General features: G+C 58.4%; 2 protein-coding genes across 3 annotated transcripts in view; one reads left to right on the forward strand and one right to left on the reverse strand.

Annotated features, from left to right (window-relative positions):
* The window catches only part of LOC309451892 (uncharacterized protein), a 7,302-nt gene extending 598 nt beyond the window's left edge, over window positions 1-6,704 (forward strand). The window contains exons 2-5 of one of the 2 annotated variants that reach the window (XM_082076597.1): window positions 869-948; window positions 2,372-2,527; window positions 3,189-3,329; window positions 4,576-6,704. In XM_082076597.1, the coding sequence (XP_081932723.1) occupies window positions 869-948; window positions 2,372-2,527; window positions 3,189-3,329; window positions 4,576-6,700 (2,502 nt within the window). In that variant the 3' untranslated portion in view covers window positions 6,701-6,704. Of the gene's footprint in view, window positions 1-794; window positions 949-2,371; window positions 2,528-3,188; window positions 3,330-4,575 lie in introns of those variants that run through there. The other variant, XM_082076596.1, reaches the window with a different exon arrangement.
* A 104-nt stretch (window positions 6,705-6,808) lies between these two features.
* On the reverse strand, window positions 6,809-20,081 carry LOC309451894 (long-chain fatty acid transport protein 2-like; the record flags this gene model as incomplete). Its single annotated transcript, XM_082076600.1, has 10 exons — window positions 6,809-6,985; window positions 9,942-10,072; window positions 10,878-10,975; window positions 12,126-12,324; window positions 12,476-12,566; window positions 14,238-14,432; window positions 14,525-14,649; window positions 15,631-15,789; window positions 16,759-16,968; window positions 19,601-20,081. 10 exons carry the CDS (start codon window positions 20,079-20,081, stop codon window positions 6,809-6,811), a joined length of 1,866 nt encoding a protein of 621 aa, XP_081932726.1.
* Window positions 20,082-20,360: the final 279 nt, after the last annotated feature.

Raw genomic sequence — 20,360 nt, forward strand, 5'->3', positions numbered from 1 at the left:
GGGTCAATGGGGGGGATTTGGGGGGGGTCATGGGGTGGCTCATGGAGGGCGGTTTGGGGTTTGTGGGGGGGTAACAGGGATTTGGGGGGGGGGGGGTCTCAGCATCTGGGTGGCTCATGGGGGGATTGGGTTTTGGGGGCGGGGTCTCAGCATTTGGGTGGCTCATGGGGGGGTTGGGGTTTGTGGGGGGGTAACAGGGATTGGGGGGTGGGGGGGGTCTCAGCATCTGGGTGTCTCATGGGGGGGTTGGGGTTCATGGGGGGTAATGGGGGTTTGGGGGGGGGTCTCAGCATCTGGGTGGCTCATGGGGGGGTTTGGGGTTCATGGGGGGTAATGGGGGTTTGGGGGGGGGTCTCAGCATCTGGGTGGCTCATGGGGGGATTGGGGTTCGTGGGGGGGTAATGGGGGTTTGGGGGGGGTCTCAGCATCTGGGTGGCTCATGGGGGATTGGGGTTCGTGGGGGGGTAATGGGGGTTTGGGGGGGGGGGTCTCAGCATCTGGGTGGCTCATGGGGGGGTTGGGGTTTGTGGGGGGGTAACAGGGATTTGGGGTAGCGGGGGGGTCTCATCATTAGGCTGTTTGGGTGGGTCATGGGGGAGGTTTGTGGGGCGTTAACAGGGATTTGGGGGGGGGTCTCAGCATCTGGGTGGCTCATGGGGGGTTGGGGTTTGTGGGGGGGTAACAGGGATTTGGGGGGGGGGGGTCTCAGCATCTGGGTGGCTCATGGGGGGATTGGGGGTTCATGGGGGGTAATGGGGGTTTGGGGGGGGGGGTCTCAGCATCTGGGTGGCACATGGGGGGGTGTTGAATGTTTGGGGGGGTTCCTGGGGGAGATTATTGTCCCCCGTCCCCCCCCCCATTGTCCCAGATGCCCCGTCACTGCTCCGCCGCCGGCTGCTGCACCCGCGACACTCGGGAGACCCGCAACCGAGGCATCTCCTTCCACCGGTGGGTGCCCCCCCGTGCGCCCCCCACTCGGGGGACTGGACCCCCCCACTTGGCCCCTTGGTTCACCCCCAAAATGCTCTGACCCACTGCGGGGGGGTCCCCATGTTCCTGCCTTGGGATTTCATTTGGGCTGGCCCAGGTGTACCCCCCCCTTAGCAATGGTTTGGTCCAGGTGTTCCCCCCCCCCTTAGCAATGGTTTGGTCCAGGTGTGTTCCTCTCCCTTAGCAATGGTTTGGTTCAGGTTCCCCCACCTTTAGCAATGGTTTGGCCCAGGTGTCCCCCCACCTTTAGCAATGGGCTGGCCCAGGTGTGTTTCCCCCCCCTCCCCTTAGCAATGGTTTGGCCCAGGTGTGTTGTTTCCCCCCCCGTTAGCAATAGGTTGGCCCAGGTGTCCCCCCATCTTTATCAATGGTTTGGCCCAAGTGTCCCCCCACCTTTAGCAATGGTTTGGTCCAGATGTGTTTACCCCCCCTTAGCAATGGTTTGGCCCGGGTGTCCCCCCCACCTTTATCAATGGGCTGTCCCAGGTGTCCCCCCACCTTTATCAATGGTTTGGCCCAGGTGTGTTGTTTCCCCCCCCCGTTAGCAATAGGTTGGCCCAGGTGTCCCCCCACCTTTAGCAATGGTTTGACCCAGGTGTCCCCCCACCTTTAGCAATTACTTGGCCCAGGTGTCCCCCCATCTTTATCAATGGTTTGGCCCAGGTGTCCCCCCACCTTTAGCAATGGTTTGGCCCAGGTGTCCCCCCACCTTTAGCAATGGGGCTGGCCCAGGTGTGTTTCCCCCCCCCTCCCCTTAGCAATGGTTTGGCCCAGGTGTGTTGTTCCCCCCCCCGTTAGCAATAGGTTGGCCCAGGTGTCCCCCCATCTTTATCAATAGTTTGGCCCAGGTGTCCCCCCACCTTTAGCAATGGTTTGGTCCAGATGTGTTTACCCCCCCTTAGCAATGGTTTGGCCCGGGTGTCCCCCCCACCTTTATCAAATGGGCTGTCCCAGGTGTCCCCCCACCTTTATCAATGGTTTGGCCCAGGTGTGTGGTTTCCCCCCGTTAGCAATAGGTTGGCCCAGGTGTCCCCCCATCTTTATCAATGGTTTGGCCCAGGTGTGTGGTTTCCCCCCCGTTAGCAATAGGTTGGCCCAGGTGTCCCCCCATCTTTATCAATGGTTTGGCCCGGGTGTCCCCCCACCTTTATCAATGGTTTGCCCCAGTTGTCCCCCCACCTTTATCAACGACCTGACCCAGGTGTGTCCCCCATCCTCAGAATGGTTTAACCCCCATCCCCTTTCACCGAGCCTCCCCAGACCATTCCATTTGCAGACACGGGGGGGCTGCACCCATCCAACCTCACAGAAAACAGCCTGGGGGGGGGAATTTGAAGCCCCCTCTTCACCAATCACCCCTATACGTGTGTCCCCCCCCCAGGTTGCCCAAGAAGGACAACCCACGGCGGGCGCTGTGGCTGGAGAACAGTCGGCGCCGCGACGCCACCGGCGAGGGGCGCTGGGACCCGGCCTCAAAATACATTTACTTCTGCTCCCAGCACTTTGAGAAGAGCTGCTTCGAGATAGTCGGCTTCAGGTTAGTTAACGAGGGGCCTAACGAGGTGCCCCCCCCACCTTCCTCCAGCTTAATTAATGATACACCCCCCCCTGCTTTGGTTTCCTCTAGAATGGGGTTGATTGGGTTGTTCCCCCCTCTATGTGTGGGAATGGTTTGGTCCGGACGCCTCCACCTGTTTCCGAGCTGGGGGTGCTGCCCCCAATTTGTTCTTATTGGGGGGTCCCCAGCACTTTGGGGGTTCCTGCTCCCCCCATGTGTCTTGATCTTATTGGGGGGTCCCCAGCACTTTGGGGGTTCCTACTCACCCCCATGTGTCCTGCCCCCATTTGTTCTTATTGGGGGTTCCTGCTCCCCCCATGTGTCCTGCCCCCCATTTGTTCTTATTGGGGGGTCCCCAGCACGTTGGGGGTTCCTGCTCACCCCCATGGGGCACAAACCTTTGGGGGACCCCCCCACTAAAGTCTTGGGTGGACACCCCGGGGGTTATGGAGCACCCTGGGGTGCATATAGAGCCCCCCCCCCACCCCACCCAAGTGACACATGGGGACCCATTGAGGCATTTTGGAGACCCCCCCCCCCCCAAAAGCTTTTGAGGTTCCTTAAAGTTTCCCTAGAGCTTAAGGGGCACCCTGGGGGGTTTTGGGGACCCCCCCTGACACCCATTTCCCCCCCCACCCAGTGGTTACCACCGACTCAAGGAAGGCGCCGTACCCACCGTCTTCGAGTCGGCCACCCCCAGACCCCCCCGGGCCACCAAACTGAAGCCCCCCCCGCCCGACAGTGACCCCCCGAAGCCACCTCGGGCCACCAAGAGGTGGAGGTGAGTCCTGGATTTGGGGGGCGGGGGGGACACAGGATGCCACTGTTTCCCCACCATTTCATGGGGGACAGGGGGGGTGACCGTGAGCCAGCACTGGGCCCTTGTGGCCAGGAGGCCAATATATATATATATATATATAGTATATATATAGCCATAGCATCCTGTGAATGCCTGATGTGGGAAGCTAAGCAGGGTCGGGTCCGTTCAGTACTTGGATGGGAGACCTTATATATATATATATATATATACACACACAGCCATAGCACCCTGAGAACACCTGATCCGGGAAGCTAAGCAGGGTCGGGCCCGTTCAGTGCTTGGATGGGAGACCTTATATATATATATATACACAGCCATAGCACCCTGAGAACACCTGATCCGGGAAGCTAAGCAGGGTCGGGCCCGTTCAGTGCTTGGATGGGAGACCACTGGAAGGCCAATGGGACCTGGGGTGGGTTACAGGGGGTGGTCAGTGGGTCAGAGAGGTTCTCCTGCCCCTCTGCTCTGCCCTTGAATAAAGGGTTTAGTTCAGATACTGCCAGGATATACTTGGGGAACATTATATATATAATATATACACAGCCATAGCACCCTGAGAACACCTGATCTGGGAAGCTAAGCAGGGTCGGGCCCGTTCAGTGCTTGGATGGGAGACCTTATATATATTACACAGCCATAGCGCCATGAGAATGCCTGATCTGCGAAGCTAAGCAGGGTCGGGCCTGTTCAGCACTTGGATGGGAGACCTTTTATATACACACAGCCATAGCACCCTGAGAATGCCTGATCTGGGAAGCTAAGCAGGGTCGGGCCCGTTCAGTGCTTGGATGGGAGACCTTATATATACACAGCCATAGCACCCTGAGAACACCTGATCTGGGAAGCTAAGCAGGGTCGGGCCCGGTCAGTGCTTGGATGGGAGACCTTATATATATTACACAGCCATAGCGCCATGAGAATGCCTGATCTGGGAAGCTAAGCAGGGTCGGGCCCGCTCAGTACTTGGATGGGAGACCAGATATATACACAGCCATAGCGCCCTGAGAATGCCTGGTCTGGGAAGCTAAGCAGGGTCAGGCCCGCTCAGTGCTTGGATGGGAGACCTTATATATATATATATAGATATAGATATATACAGACAGCCATAGCACCCTGAGAACGCCCCGCGGCTGGGGGGTGGATTGGACTGCTTGATCTTTCGGTCTCCTTCCCACCCCCTGCCACCCTTCTATCCCTCCCTATACAGACGAGACCCCCCCACACCCCCCCCGGACCCCCCATTCCCCGACGTCTCCTGCTTCCCCGGCGAAACCGAAGACCCCGGCGCCCCCCCAGCCGGCGACCACGGCGGCGTCCCCGCCCTCCCCGGTCCCTCCGGCGCCCGCGGGCCGGTCCCGGATGGCGTTTTGTCACCCGTAGGCGACGAGGACAACCCCCCCACCCCCTGCGCGGCTCCGGCTCCGGCGCGGCCGGCGTCGCCGTCGCTGTACATGCTGCGGTTGCCGCCGCCGGCGGGCGCGTACATCCAGAACGAGCACAGCTACCAGGTGGGCAGCGCGTTGCTCTGGAAGCGCCGCGCCGAGGCGGCGCTGGACGCGTTGGACAAAGCGCAGCGCCAGCTCCAGGCCTGTAAGAGGCGCGAGCAGCGGCTGCGCCTGCGCGTCCTCGAGCTGCAGCGCGAGCGCCGGGGGGGAGCCGAGCACCGGAGGGTTACGGGCAAGTCACCGTGTGTCCCCATTGAACCCCCGTGTGTCCCCATTGAACCCCTGTGTGTCCCCACTGAGCCCCCATGTGTCACTGGGGAGCCCCGGTGTGTCCCCACTGAACCCCCGTGTGTCCCCACTGAGCCCCCATGTGTCACTGGGGAGCTCCGGTGTGTCCCCACCGAGCCCCCATGTGTCCCCACTGAACCCCCATGTGTCCCCACTGAACCCTCATGTGTCCCCACTGAGCCCCCATGTGTCACTGGGGAGCTCCAGTGTGTCCCCACTGAACCCCCGTGTGTCCCCACTGAGCCCCCATGTGTCACTGGGGAGCCCCGGTGTGTCCCCACTGAACCCCCGTGTGTCCCCACTGAACCCCCATGTGTCACTGGGGAGCCCCGGTGTGTCCCCACTGAACCCCCGTGTGTCCCCACTGAACCCCCATGTGTCCCCACTGAACCCCCGTGTGTCACTGGGGAGCCCCGGGGTGTCCCCACTGAGCCCTTCGGTGTCCCCACTGAACCCCCGTGTGTCCCCACTGAACCCCCATATGTCACTGGGGAGCTCCGGTGTGTCCCCACTGAACCCCCATGTGTCCCCACTGAACCCCCGTGTGTCACTGGGGAGCCCCGGTGTGTCCCCACCGAGCCCCCATGTGTCCCCACTGAACCCCCATATGTCACTGGGGAGCTCCGGTGTGTCCCCACCGAGCCCCCATGTGTCCCCACTGAACCCCCATATGTCACTGGGGAGCCCCGGGGTGTCCCCACTGAACCCCCATGTGTCCCCACTGAACCCCCGTGTGTCACTGGGGAGCTCCGGTGTGTCCCCACTGAATCCCCATGTGTCCCCATTGAACCCCCATGTGTCCCCACTGAACCCCCATATGTCACTGGGGAGCTCCGGTGTGTCCCCATTGAACCCCCGTGTGTCCCCACTGAACCCCCATGTGTCCCCACTGAACCCCCATGTGTCACTGGGGAGCTCCGGTGTGTCCCCATTGAACCCCCGTGTGTCCCCACTGAACCCCCATGTGTCCCCACTGAACCCCCATGTGTCACTGGGGAGCTCCGGTGTGTCCCCACTGAACCCCCATGTGTCACTGGTGAACCCCGGGGTGTCCCCACCGAACCCCCATATGTCCCTGGAGACCCCCGGGGTGTCCCCATTGAACCCCCGTGTGTCCCCATTGAACCCCCGTGTGTCCCCACTGAACCCCCATGTGTCACTGGGGAGCTCCGGTGTGTCCCCACTGAACCCCCATGTGTCACTGGTGAACCCCGGGGTGTCCCCACTGAACCCCCATATGTCACTGGGGAGCTCCGGTGTGTCCCCACTGAGCCCCCGTGTGTCCCCACTGAACCCCCATGTGTCACTGGGGAGCTCCGGTGTGTCCCCACTGAACCCCCATGTGTCACTGGTGAACCCCGGGGTGTCCCCACCGAACCCCCATATGTCCCTGGAGACCCCCGGGGTGTCCCCACTGAACCCCCATGTGTCCCCACTGAACCCCTGTGTGTCCCCATCAATCCCTGGGGTGTCCCCAAGGAGCCCCCATACGTCCCCACCGCTCCCCATAGTGTCCCCACAGAACCCCCGTTACCGGGGGACCCCCAGGGGCCCGGTACCACCGGCGAGTGTCACCGTCCCCCAAAACTTTGTAAATAAAGAACGTCACCTTTTCTAGGAAAACTGGTCCCGGGGGGGGGTTTAATCCCGCGGCGGTCGCTCCCTTGGGTGGTTCTATAGGTTGTGCCCCCGGGGTGGGGGGGGGTTCTATAGGTTGAGCTTCCCGTCCAAGATGGCGGCGAAGGTGTCGCGGGTGAGGGGGACGTAGGAGGCGGCGCCGTCGTCGCGGATGAAGAGCGGGTCGGCGATGGCGCCGGGGTCGAAGCCGTCGCGCACCAGCTGCGTCTTGCGCTGCTTGAATGTCCCCGTCACCTCCAGGGCGTCCTGGGGACGGGGGGGGTGTCACCGGGGTGGGGGGGGGAACCCTGAAAGTGTCATTGGGAAACTGGGATGGGGGGCATTGAAACTGTCATTGGGAATGGGAGGCGTTGAAACTGTCATTGGGGATGGGGGGCGTTGAAAGTGTCATTGGGGATGGGGGGCGTTGAAAGTGTCATTGGGAATGGGGGGTGTTGAAACTGTCATTGGGAATGGGGGGTGTTGAAACTGTCATTGGGGATGGGGGGTGTTGAAAGTGTCATTGGGAATGGGGGGCATTGAAACTGTCATTGGGATGGGGGACCTCAAAACTGTCATTGGGAATGGGGGGCATTGAAAGTGTCATTGGGGATGGGGGGTGTTGAAACTGTCATTGGGGGTGGGGGGTGTTGAAACTGTCATTGGGGATGGGGGGTGTTGAAAGTGTCATTGGGAATGGGGGGTGTTGAAACTGTCATTGGGGGTGGGGGGTGTTGAAAGTGTCATTGGGGATGGGGGGCATTGAAACTGTCATTGGTAATGGGGGGTGTTGAAACTGTCATTGGGGGTGGGGGGTGTTGAAACTGTCATTGGGGATGGGGGGCGTTGAAACTGTCATTGGGAATGGGGGGACCTGAAACTGTCATTGGGGATGGGGGGACCTGAAACTGTCATTGGGGATGTGGGGTGTTGAAAGTGTCATTGGGGATGGGGGGTGTTGAAACTGTCATTGGGGATGTGGGGACCTCAAAACTGTCATTGGGGATGGGGGGCACTGAAACTGTCATTGGGAACTGGGGGGACCTGAAACTGTCCCCAGCTGGGTCTTGCGCTGCTTGAATGTCCCCGTCACCTCCAGGGCGTCCTGGGGACGGGGGGGGTGTCACCGGGGTGGGGGGGGGAACCCTGAAAGTGTCATTGGGAAACTGGGATGGGGGGCATTGAAACTGTCATTGGGAATGGGAGGCGTTGAAACTGTCATTGGGGATGGGGGGTGTTGAAAGTGTCATTGGGGATGGGGGGTGTTGAAAGTGTCATTGGGGATGGGGGGCGTTGAAACTGTCATTGGGAATGGGGGGCATTGAAACTGTCAGTGGGATGGGGGACCTCAAAACTGTCATTGGGAATGGGGGGCATTGAAAGTGTCATTGGGGATGGGGGCGTTGAAACTGTCATTGGGAATGGGGGGTGTTGAAACTGTCATTGGGGGTGGGGGGTGTTGAAACTGTCATTGGGGATGGGGGGTGTTGAAACTGTCATTGGGGATGGGGGGCGTTGAAACTGTCATTGGGAATGGGGGGACCTGAAACTGTCATTGGGGATGTGGGGTGTTGAAACTGTCATTGGGGATGGGAGGCGTTGAAACTGTCATTGGGGATGGGAGGCACTGAAACTGTCATTGGGAATGGGGGACCTCAAAACTGTCATTGGGGATGGGGGGCACTGAAACTGTCATTGGGAACTGGGGGGACCTGAAACTGTCACCAGCTGCGTCTTGCGCTGCTTGAATGTCCCCGTCACCTCCAGGGCGTCCTGGGGACGGGGGGGGTGTCACCGGGGTGGGGGGGGGAACCCTGAAAGTGTCATTGGGAAACTGGGATGGGGGGCATTGAAACTGTCATTGGGAATGGGAGGCGTTGAAAGTGTCATTGGGGATGGGGGGCGTTGAAAGTGTCATTGGGGATTGGGGGTGTTGAAACTGTCCTTGGGGGTGGGGGGTGTTGAAACTGTCATTGGGGATGGGGGGTGTTGAAAGTGTCATTGGGAATGGGGGGTGTTGAAACTGTCATTGGGGGTGGGGGGTGTTGAAACTGTCATTGGGGATGGGGGGTGTTGAAATTGTCATTGGGAATGGGGGGTGTTGAAACTGTCATTGGGAATGGGGGGCGTTGAAACTGTCACTGGGGATGGGGGGACCTGAAACTGTCATTGGGGATGGGGGGACCTGAAACTGTCATTGGGGATGGGGGGACCTGAAACTGTCATTGGGGATGTGGGGTGTTGAAAGTGTCATTGGGGATGGGGGGTGTTGAAACTGTCATTGGGGATGGGGGGCGTTGAAACTGTCATTGGGGATGGGGGGACCTGAAACTGTCATTGGGGATGTGGGGTGTTGAAACTGTCATTGGGGATGGGGGGCGTTGAAACTTTCATTGGGGATGGGGGGACCTGAAACTGTCATTGGGGATGGGGGGTGTTGAAACTGTCATTGGGGATGGGAGGCACTGAAACTGTCATTGGGAATGGGGGACCTCAAAACTGTCATTGGGAATGGGGGGCATTGAAACTGTCATTGGGGATGGGGGGCACTGAAACTGTCATTGGGGGATGGGGGGCGTTGAAACTGTCATGGGGAATGGGGGGTGTTGAAACTGTCATTGGGGATGGGGGGACCTGAAACTGTCATTGGGGATGTGGGGTGTTGAAAGTGTCATTGGGAATGGGCGGTGTTGAAACTGTCATTGGGGATGGGGGGCGTTGAAAGTGTCATTGGGGATGGGGGGCGTTGAAACTGTCATTGGGGATGGGGGGTGTTGAAACTGTCATTGGGAATGGGGGGACCCCGAAACCGTCATTGGGAACTGGGGGGGCACTGAAACCATCCTTGGGACTGGGAGGACCCTGAAACTGTCATTGGGAATGGGGGGACCCTGAAACCGTCACTGGGAGCTGAGGCGGGACCCCGAAACTGTCATTGGGAACTGAGGGGACACTGAAACTGTCATTGGAAATTAGTGGGGACCCCGAAACCGTCATTGGGCATTAGTGGGGACCCCGAAACCATCATTGGAAGCTGGGGGGGACCCCGAAACCGTCATTGGGCACTGAAGGGGGACCCTGAAACCGTCATTGGGAACTGAGGGGACACTGAAACTGTCATTGGAAATTAGTGGGGACCCCGAAACCGTCATTAGGCGCTGGGGGGGGAACCCGAAACCGTCATTGGGAGCTGGGGGGGACCCCGAAACCGTCATCGGCTGACCTGGATGCGCAGGAAGCGCGGTGCGGCGTAGGCGGGCAGCGCGGCGCTGGTGACGCCGTAGAGCTGTTTGCCGTCGAAGGCCCGGCCGGGACGCAGGCGGACGGCGGCCATGCCGCAGCGGCCCTCGCACCCTGCGGGCAACAAGGAGACGTCTTGGTGGCCACCGGACCATTGTGCTGGCCCAACACGCCACCAGACGCTTGTTTGGGGCAACCGAGTCCCATTCTGTTCTTGGTGGCCATGGGACCATTGTGCTGGCCCAACCGAGTCCCATTCTGTTCTTGGTGGCCATGGGACCATTGTGCTGGCCCAACTGAGTCCCATTCTGTTCTTGGTGGCCATGGGACCATTGTGCTGGCCCAACACCCCACCAGACGCTTGTTTGGGGCAACTGAGTCCCATTCTGTTCTTGGTGGCCATGGGACCATTGTGCTGGCCCAACTGAGTCCCATTCTGTTCTAGGTGGCCATGGGACCATTGTGCTGGCCCAACCGAGTCCCATTCTGTTCTAGGTGGCCATGGGACCATTGTGCTGGCCCAACCGAGTCCCATTCTGTTCTTGGTGGCCATGGGACCATTGTGCTGGCCCAACCGAGTCCCATTCTGTGCTTGGTGGCCATGGGACCATTGTGCTGGCCCAACCGAGTCCCATTCTGTTCTTGGTGGCCATGGGACCATTGTGCTGGCCCAACATGCCACCAGACGCTTGTTTTGGGTGACATGTCCCATTCTGTTCTTGGTGGCCACCGGGACCGTTGTGCTGGCCCAACCAAGTCCCATTCTGTTCTTGGTGGCCATTGGACAATTGTGGTGGCCCAACATGCCACCAGACGCTTTTATTGGACAAGCAAGTCCCATTCTGTTCTTGGTGGCCACCGGGACCATTTTGGGGCCACATCCCACGGCCAAAATGTCACCCCAAAGGCTCCGACTCACCCGGCACGGTCACACCGTAGACGTTGACCTCCTGGATGAAGCTCACAGTGGCCAGCGTGGCCTCCACCTCCGTCGTGGCCACGTTCTCGCCTTTCCAACTGGAGAACAAAAAGGATGGAGACGTGAGGGAACATTCCGGTTGGTGGGTGACACCGTCCCCACCCCGAGCAACACCCAGGTGAGGTGACACAGGAACCAGGGTTGAATGTCGCAGAGGAGATTCAAACCCCCCCCGGACACAATATTCCAGGTGTGGCGTCACCAGGGCAGAGCAGAGGGGCAGGAGAACCTCTCTGGAGCCAGCTGGTCTCCCATCCAAGCACTGAACGGGCCCGACCCTGCTTAGCTTCCCAGATCAGGTGTTCTCAGGGTGCTATGGCTGTGTGTATATATATATAAGGTCTCCCATCCAAGCACTGACTGGGCCTGACCCTGCTTAGCTTCCCAGATCAGACGAGATGGGGCATTCTCAGGATGCCATGGCTGTGTATATATATATATATATGCATATATATGGTCTCCCATCCAAGCACTGACCAGACCCGACCCTGCTTAGCTTCCCAGACCAGACGAGATGGGGTGTTCTCAGGGTGCTATGGCTGTGTATATATAAGGTCTCCCATCCAAGTACTGACCGGGCCCGACCCTGCTTAGCTTCCCAGATCAGGCATTCTCAGGGTGCTATGGCTGTATATTACATATATATATGTTGCCCATAGTATATCCTGACAGTATCCGAACTAAACCCTTTATTCAAGGGCAGAGCAGAGGGGCAGGAGAACCTCTCTGACCCACTGACCACCCCCTTCTAACCCACCCCAGGTACCATTGGCCTTCCAGTGGTCTCCCATCCAAGCACTGAGCGGGCCCGACCCTGCTTAGCTTCCCAGATCAGCCATTCTCATGGTGCTATGGCTGTATATTATACATATATATATATATATATGTTCCCCAAGTATACTCTGATAGTATCCGAACTAAATCCTTTATTCAAGGGCAGAGCAGAGGGGCAGGAGAACCTCTCTGACCCACTGACCACCCCCTTCTAACCCCCCCCAGGTCCCATTGGCTTCCTGGCCACAAGGTCCCAGTGCTGGCTCATGGTCACCCTATTGTCCCCAGGACCCCCAGGTCCCTTTTCGCTGCTCTCTAATGGGTCACTCCCCAACTTACACCGGAACCTGGGGTTGTTCCTACCCTGATACCAGACTCTACGCTTTCCCAGCACTGACTCTACCCCGGAGTTACCGGAACGTGTCTCCCACTCGGTCCTGGAAGTAGACGAATCCCTCACGGTCGATCATGAGGAGGTCGCCGCTGTTGAAATAGGCGTCACCTTTCACCAAGACGTCCCTCAAGATCTTCTTCTCTGTCTTCTTGGCGTCACCCGCGTAACCGTGGAACGGGGTGCTCTTGGTGATCTTGATGACCAGCAGCCCCGTGTCACCTTCGGGAGGGGAGGAGAAGGTTGGAGGTTGAGCAGCGACCACACGGGAACATGTTTGTGTCCCACCAGGTTTCTTCGTGGTGCCTTCCAGCCACCAAGATGATGGTGATAAGGACCCAAAATGGCCATGGTGAGGCCAAGCTCTATTTACCGGGGTACACGGGGATGCAAAGACCTCGCTCATCACGAACAGGTTCGTCCTCCTCGATGTTGTACTCGATCAGCTCATAAGGAGCGAAACGCTGGTGGGACAAAGGGAGAGAGCGGTTGGTAGAGGACAAAAGAGCGACAAGACTTTGCCGCCGTGTCGGCGCTCGTTTGCTAATTGCTCTTTATATTTAAATAAGGTTTAATTGGATAGATTCGCGTTGATGAAGCTCATCGCGTTCTTTCAAGTCAAAACCTGTGAGGGGGCGCCAAGAGCTGCAATGGGGGGAAAAGTCTTGTTTTTGGAGCTTTTGCTCAACGCTTGGGTGGTTGAGGAGTGAGATGTGACACCGAAATGGCAAAAGGGGTGACGGGGGCGTCCGGGTCACCACGGACACTCCAAAACTGGATGTGGAGTCAAGGCTGTTGAGTCAAGGCCGTTGAGTCAACGCTGTTGAGTCTACGCTGTTGAATCTACGCCGTTGAGTCTACACCGTTGAGTCAAGGCCGTCGAGTCAATTCTGTCAGGTCAACACTGTCGGGTCAAGGCCATTGGGTCAAGGCTGTTGAGTCAACACCATTGACTCAAGGCCGTTGAGTCAATGCTGTTGACTCAAGGCCGTTGAGTCAAGGCCGTTGGGTCTACGCCATTGAGTCAACGCTGTGGAGTCTACGCTGTTGGGTCAAGGCCATTGAGTCAAGGCCATGGAGTCTACACTGTTGAGTCTACACCATTGAGTCAAGGCCATTGCGTCAAGGCCGTTGAGTCAAGGTCATGGAGTCAACGCTATTGAGTCAACGCCGTTGAGTCTACACCGTTGAGTCTACACCGTTGAGTCAAGGCCGTTGGGTCAACGCCGTTGGGTCAATGCCGTTGGGTCAACGCCGTTGGGTCAACGCCGTTGGGTCAACGCTGTTGTTGAGTCAACGCCGTTGAGTCTACACTGTTGAGTCTACACCGTTGAGTCAACGCCATGGAGTCTACGCCATTGGGTCAACACTATTGAGTCAACGCTGTTGAGTCAAGGCCGTCGAGTCAAGGCCACTGAGTCAACACTGTTGAGTCAACGCCATTGGGTCAACGCTGTTGAGTCAACGCCATTGGGTCAACGCTGTTGAGTCAACGCCGTTGTTGAGTCAACGCCATTGAGTCTACACCGTTGAGTCAACGCCATGGAGTCTATGCCATTGGGTCAACACTATTGAGTCAACGCTGTTGAGTCTACGCCAATGAGTCAAGGGTGTTGAGTCAACGCTATTGAGTCAAGGCCGTTGAGTCAAGGCCGTCGAGTCAAGGCCGTTGGGTCAAGGCCGTTGGGTCAAGGCCGTTGAGTCAACGCTATTGAGTCAATGCCATTGAGTCTACACTGTTGAGTCTACACCATCGAGTCAAGGCCGTCGGGTCAAGACCGTTGGGTCAAGGCCGTCGGGTCAAGGCCGTCGGGTCAACGCAGTTGGGTCAATGCCGTTGGGTCAAGGCCATTGAGTCAACACTGTCAACGCCGTAGAGTCAACGCCGTCGAGTCCCCATTGGCCAAGGAGATGAAGGATGCAAAGAGATCGCGCTTGTGCATCCACCCAATGTGACAGGCAGCATTGGCATCTCCAGGGCGGTCACCATTGTCACCACCACGAGAATGGTGTCTCGGACACCCCGCTCTTGCCATCACCCCAACTTGAAGTGGTCTCCCAAGGCACCAACAGTCTCCCCAATGCATCAACGTCCCCCCCGCAAGGTTTGCGTCCCGTCGCCACCGCGATCTCACCCTGAGGAAGACGTTGGCCCTGCCCACGGCCCCGATCTTCCCGGTGTAGTTGACGAAGCCGGCGTTGCCCTCGGTGGCGCCGTAGAACTCCCAGATGGCGACGGGCCCGAAGCGCTGCAGGAACTCCCGCCACACGTCCGCCCGCAGCCCGTTGCCCAAGGCCGCGCGCACCCCGTGCTCGCGGTCGTCGGGGCGCTGGGGGGTGACAAAGGGAGGGACCATCTCGCCATGGCCCCCGCGGCGGTGATTTCACCCCACGGGGTGGTGTGGGGCTGGGGGGACCTCACCTTGGGCGTGTTGCAGAGGTAGCGTATCAGCTCCCCCACGTATTGGATGACGGTGACGTTGTAGCGGCGACAGTCGTCCCAGAATTGGGAGGCAGAGAACTTGGCCCGTAGGACGCAGGTGGCTCCTGTGGGGATATGGTGGTGGTTACCCTTCCATCCGTCTGTCTGTCTGTCCGTCCCCATGGTCACCCTTCTCCTCCTGTCTTCTTCTCATCCACCTCTTTCCTCCGCTCCGTAAAGCGGCTGTCTGTCCATCTCAGGTGTCCACTCATGCGTCTGTCCATCCGTCACTCACCCGTGGACACAGGTCCCACCCTCCCATCTTCTTCTTCGCTCTCCCCACACATTTCTCCATGTATCCACACATCTACCCATCTTGCCGTCCATCCGGGTGTCCGTCCATCCATCCATCCATCCATCCATCCATCCATCCATCCATCCATCCATCTCTCCATCCATCCAGGTGTCCATCCATCCATCCATCCATCCATCCATCCATCCATCCATCCAGGTGTCCGTCCATCCATCTATCTCTCCATCCATCCCAGTGTCCACCAGTCCATCCATCTGCCCATCCATCCATCCCAGTGTCCACCAGTCCATCTGTCCATCCATCCAGGTGTCCATCCATTCATCCACCCACCTATCCAGGTGTCCACCCATCCACCCAGGTGTCCATCCATCCATCCAGGTGTCTGTCCATCCATCCATCTTATCCATCCATCCACCCACCCAGGTGTCCACCTGTCCATCTCTCCATCCACCCAGGTGTCCATCCATCCACCCACCCATCCATCCACCCACCCAGGTGTCCATCCATCCATCCATCCACCCAGATGTCCGTCCATCCATCCCAGTGTCCACTTGTCCATCTCTCCATCCACCTGGGTGTCCATCCATCCATCCAGGTGTCTGTCCATCCATCCATCCACAGGTGTCCATCCATCCATCCCAGTGTCCACCTGTCCATCTCTCCATCCATCCCGGTGTCCAACCATCCATCCAGGTGTCCATCCATTCATCTCTCCACCCCGCCAGCTGTCCACCCACCGCCCGGCCTCTCCCATCCCCGTAGCGCCCCCTACTGACCCGGGGGTGGTCCATACCAAGCTCCAAGCATCCGCCCACCCCGACGAGCAGCCCGGCCGAGTGGTAGAGCGGCAGCGTGGTGTAGATCACGTCGTCGGACCGCAGGCCGCACAGCCGCCCCAGGTTGGCCGCCATCATCAGCTTCATCTCCGTGATCACCGCGGCCTTGGGAAGCCCTGGGGGCAGGAGAACCTCTCTGACCCACTGACCACCCCCTTCTAACCCACCCCAGGTCCCATTGGCCTTCCTGTGGTATCCCATCCAAGCACTGAGCGGGCCCGACCCTGCTTAGCTTCCCAGATCAGATGGGGCATTCACAGGGTGCTATGGCTGTATATATACTATACATCCATATTGGCCTCCTGGCCACAAGGGCCCAGTGCTGGCTCATGGTCACCCTGCTGTCCCCAGGACCCCCAGGTCCCTTTTCGCTGCTCTCTAATGGGTCACTCCCCAACTTACACCGGAACCTGGGGTTGTTCCTACCCTGATACCAGACTCTACGCTTTCCCAGCACTGCACTGGATCCAGGTCTCCAACTGGACTCTGCTCCATTGCCCACGACTCTCTGGCTTCTTCCCTTCCCTGTGTCAAATGCCCGTGATACTTCCTATAAAAGTGGGAGATCAGGAGGATCTCGCACCTTTTCCTTATGGCCAAAATTAGGAGAGGACCTCGCGAGTTGTCCGAGTGACAGACTGAATCCAGCTCCATTGGCTGCAGAGTCCAGGCCGGGACTTGGGGTGCCAGCTTGTGAACTGAGGCCAAGTGACAGACTGAATCCAGCTCCATTGGCTGCAGAGTCCAGGCCGGGACTTGGGGTGCCAGCTGGTGAACTGAGGCCAAGTGACAGACTGAATCCAGCTCCATTGGCTGGGACTTGGGGTGCCTGCCCTGCAGCTGCCGGCACTTTCAGGATCAATTTTGTCTATTTACTATTATTTTATCTATTTTATTATTAGTAAAACATTGTTAATTTGCCCAACCCTCTGTCCTTTCCCTCCCCATCACCTGAATTACGTGGGGAGGGGGTGATTAACTAAACCCCCCCTGTGGTTTATCATCACCGTGCAATCAAACCTTGATGTGGTTGGAGAAGAGCCCACCCATGGGTGCCAATGCACCCAAGCCCTTGTCTGGCTCACCGGTGGTGCCGGAGGTGAAGATGTAGAGGGCGGTGGAGTTGGGGGTGATGCCGGCGCGGTACTGGGGGTCGACGGGCTCGGGGGGTTCGTCCTCGATGTCCGGTAGCAGCGGTTCCACGCCGGGTGTTGGCGACGTGGAGCTCAGGTAGAAGACGCGGACGCCGTCGCGGTGAAGATCCGGCAGAACCTCCTCAACGGCCACGCGAAACTCTGCCGGGATGGGGGGTCAAGGTCAATGGCAAAAGGGGGGGACACGAGGGGGGAGGGTGGGCGCCATGGGGACCCCAAAGGGGGAGTGTGGGCAGAGGGGTGTGCCAAAGAGAATAGGGGGGCACCCAACGTGATACAAAGGGGCACCCCAAGAAGATGGGGACCCCAATGATCACAAATGGGTGCCTCAAGAAGACGGGGACCCCGAGGAACCCAGGTGGGCAGCCCAAGAAGATGGAGACCCCAAGGGTCCCAGGTGGGCACCCCAAGAAGATGGAGACCCCAAGGACCCCAAAGGGGGAGTGTGGGCAGAGGGGTGCGTCAAAGAGAATAGGGGGGCACCCAATGTGGCACAAAGGGGCACCCCGAGAAGATGGGGACCCCAAGGATCACAAATGGGTGCCTCAAGGAGATGGGGACCTCAAGGGTCCCAGGTGGGAACCCCAAGAAGATGGAGAACCCAAGGACCCCAAAGGGGCACCCCAAGAAGACAGGGATGCTGAGGAACCCAGGTGGGCACCCAAGGCACCCCAAATGGGCACCTCAAGAGCCCAAATGGGCACCCAGCAGGCCCCAAATGGGCAGCCCAGGGGTCCCCACGTGCAGACACATGTACAGACACTGACACACGTGCTGACACACGTACAGACACTGACACACGTACAGACACTGACACACGTACAGACACATGTACAGACACTGACACACGTGCTGACACACGTACAGACACTGACACACGTACAGACACTGACACACGTGCTGACACACGTACAGACACTGACACACGTACAGACACTGACACACGTGCTGACACACGTACAGACACTGACACACGTACAGACACTGACACACGTGCTGACACACGTACAGACACTGACACACGTGCTGACACTGACACACGTGCTGACACACGTACAGACACTGACACACGTGCAGACACTGACACACGTACAGACACTGACACACGTGCTGACACTGACACACGTGCAGACACTGACACACGTGCAGACACACCTACAGACACTGACACACGTACAGACACTGACACACGTACAGACATTGACACACGTGCAGACACTGACACACGTACAGACACTGACACACGTACAGACATTGACACACGTACAGACATTGACACACGTACAGACACTGACACACGTACAGACATTGACACACGTACAGACACTGACACATGTACAGACACTGACACACGTACAGACACTGACACACGTGCAGACACACGTACAGACACTGACACACGTGCAGACACTGACACACGTACAGACACTGACACATGTACAGACACCGACACACGTGCAGACACTGACATGTGTACAAACACTGACACACGTACAGACACTGACACACGTACAGACACTGACACATGTACAGACACTGACACACGTACAGACACTGACACACGTACAGACACACGTACAGACACTGACACACGTGCAGACACTGACACACATGCAGACACTGACACACGTGCAGACACACGTACAGACACTGACACACGTACAGACACTGACACACGTGCAGACACTGACACATGTACAGACACTGACACACGTACAGACACTGACACACGTACAGACACACGTACAGACACTGACACACGTGCAGACACTGACACACGTACAGACACTGACACACGTGCACTGACACACATGCAAACACCGACACATGTGCAAACATGTGCAGACACTGACACACGTACAGACACACGTACAGACACTGACACACGTGCAGACACATGTACAGACACTGACACACGTGCAGACACACGTACAGACACTGACACACGTGCAGACACTGACACACGTGCAGACACATGTACAGACACCGACACATGTACAGACACTGACACATGTACAGACACTGACACACATGCAAACACTGACACACGTGCTGACACACATGCAAACACTGACACACGTGCAGACACTGACACACGTGCACACACACGTACAGACACTGACACACGTGCAGACACTGACACACGTGCAGACACACATGCAAACACTGACACACGTGCAGACACTGACACACGTACAGACACTGACACACGTGCAGACACACGTACAGACACTGACACACGTGCAGACACTGACACACGTGCAGACACTGACACACGTACAGACACACGTACAGACACTGACACACGTGCAGACACTGACACATGTACAGACACTGACACACGTACAGACACTGACACACGTGCAGACACATGTACAGACACTGACACACGTGCAGACACACGTGCAGACACTGACACATGTACAGACACTGACACATGTACAGACACTGACACACGTGCAGACACATGTACAGACACTGACACACGTGCAGACACATGTACAGACACTGACACACATGCGGACACATGTACAGACACATATACAGACACTGACACACGTGCAGACACATGTACAGACACTGACACACGTGCAGACACCGACACGTGTGCGAACACCAACACACGTGCAGACACATGTACAGACACTGACACACGCGCAGACACTGACATATGTGCAGACACTGACACACGTGCAAACACCACCACACATGCAACCACCACCACGTGCCCAAACACCCCCATTACCCCCACCCCCCCATTCCCCCCCCTCACCGGGCGTGCAGATCAGCCTCCGCGCCCCCGCGGCGGCCACGGCGTGCCGCAGCGCCGCCCCGCGCGCCCCGGCGTTGACGCACGCCATGGGGCAGCCCAGCTTGGCCAGCGCCAGCCAGCACCACACGTACGCCGGCCCGTTGGGCAGCAGCGCGGCCACGGCGCGGCCCGGCCGCAGCCCCAGCCGCCGCAGCAGCGCGCGGGCGGCGCGCTCGCTCCGTACATCCACCTCCCCATACGTATAAACCTCCTCCTGGAAGCGGAGAAACACCCGGCGCGGCCGCCGCCGAACGTGCGACCGGAACACGTCCAACAACGTGACGGGCGGTTGGCGGCGTAGTCGGCGGCGGCACCGAAACGCCGAGCGGGCGGCCAAAGCGAAGGCGGCGAGGTCCGGTAATAAAAAGGGGGCGAAATGGGATGTCGCCCCCCATAATAGCAGCGCCAGGGCGGCAAGCGCCGCCAGAGCCGGCAGCGCCATCGTCACCGAGGCCACCGCGGGGACAAGGTCCGTCCCCGATGCACCTTTGCCCCGTGTGTGCGGGGATTGGGGCGGTTTGTTTGGTTTCTCGGCTGGTTTGTGATTGATTTGGGGTTAATTGGGTCGGTTGGGCAGTGGGAGGGGAGAGGTCAGGGTGGTGGCCGCGGAAGGACGGACGGACGGAGGGTTGGACGGACTGTCTGTCCCCAAACATCGCCATGTGTCCTCAACATCTCCAGGTGACACCAACGTCACTGTGTCCCCAATATCTCCAGGTGT

This window comes from Streptopelia decaocto (genome assembly GCF_964273445.1).
Source record: "Streptopelia decaocto genome assembly, contig: HAP1_SCAFFOLD_286, whole genome shotgun sequence".
NCBI lineage: Eukaryota > Metazoa > Chordata > Aves > Columbiformes > Columbidae > Streptopelia > Streptopelia decaocto.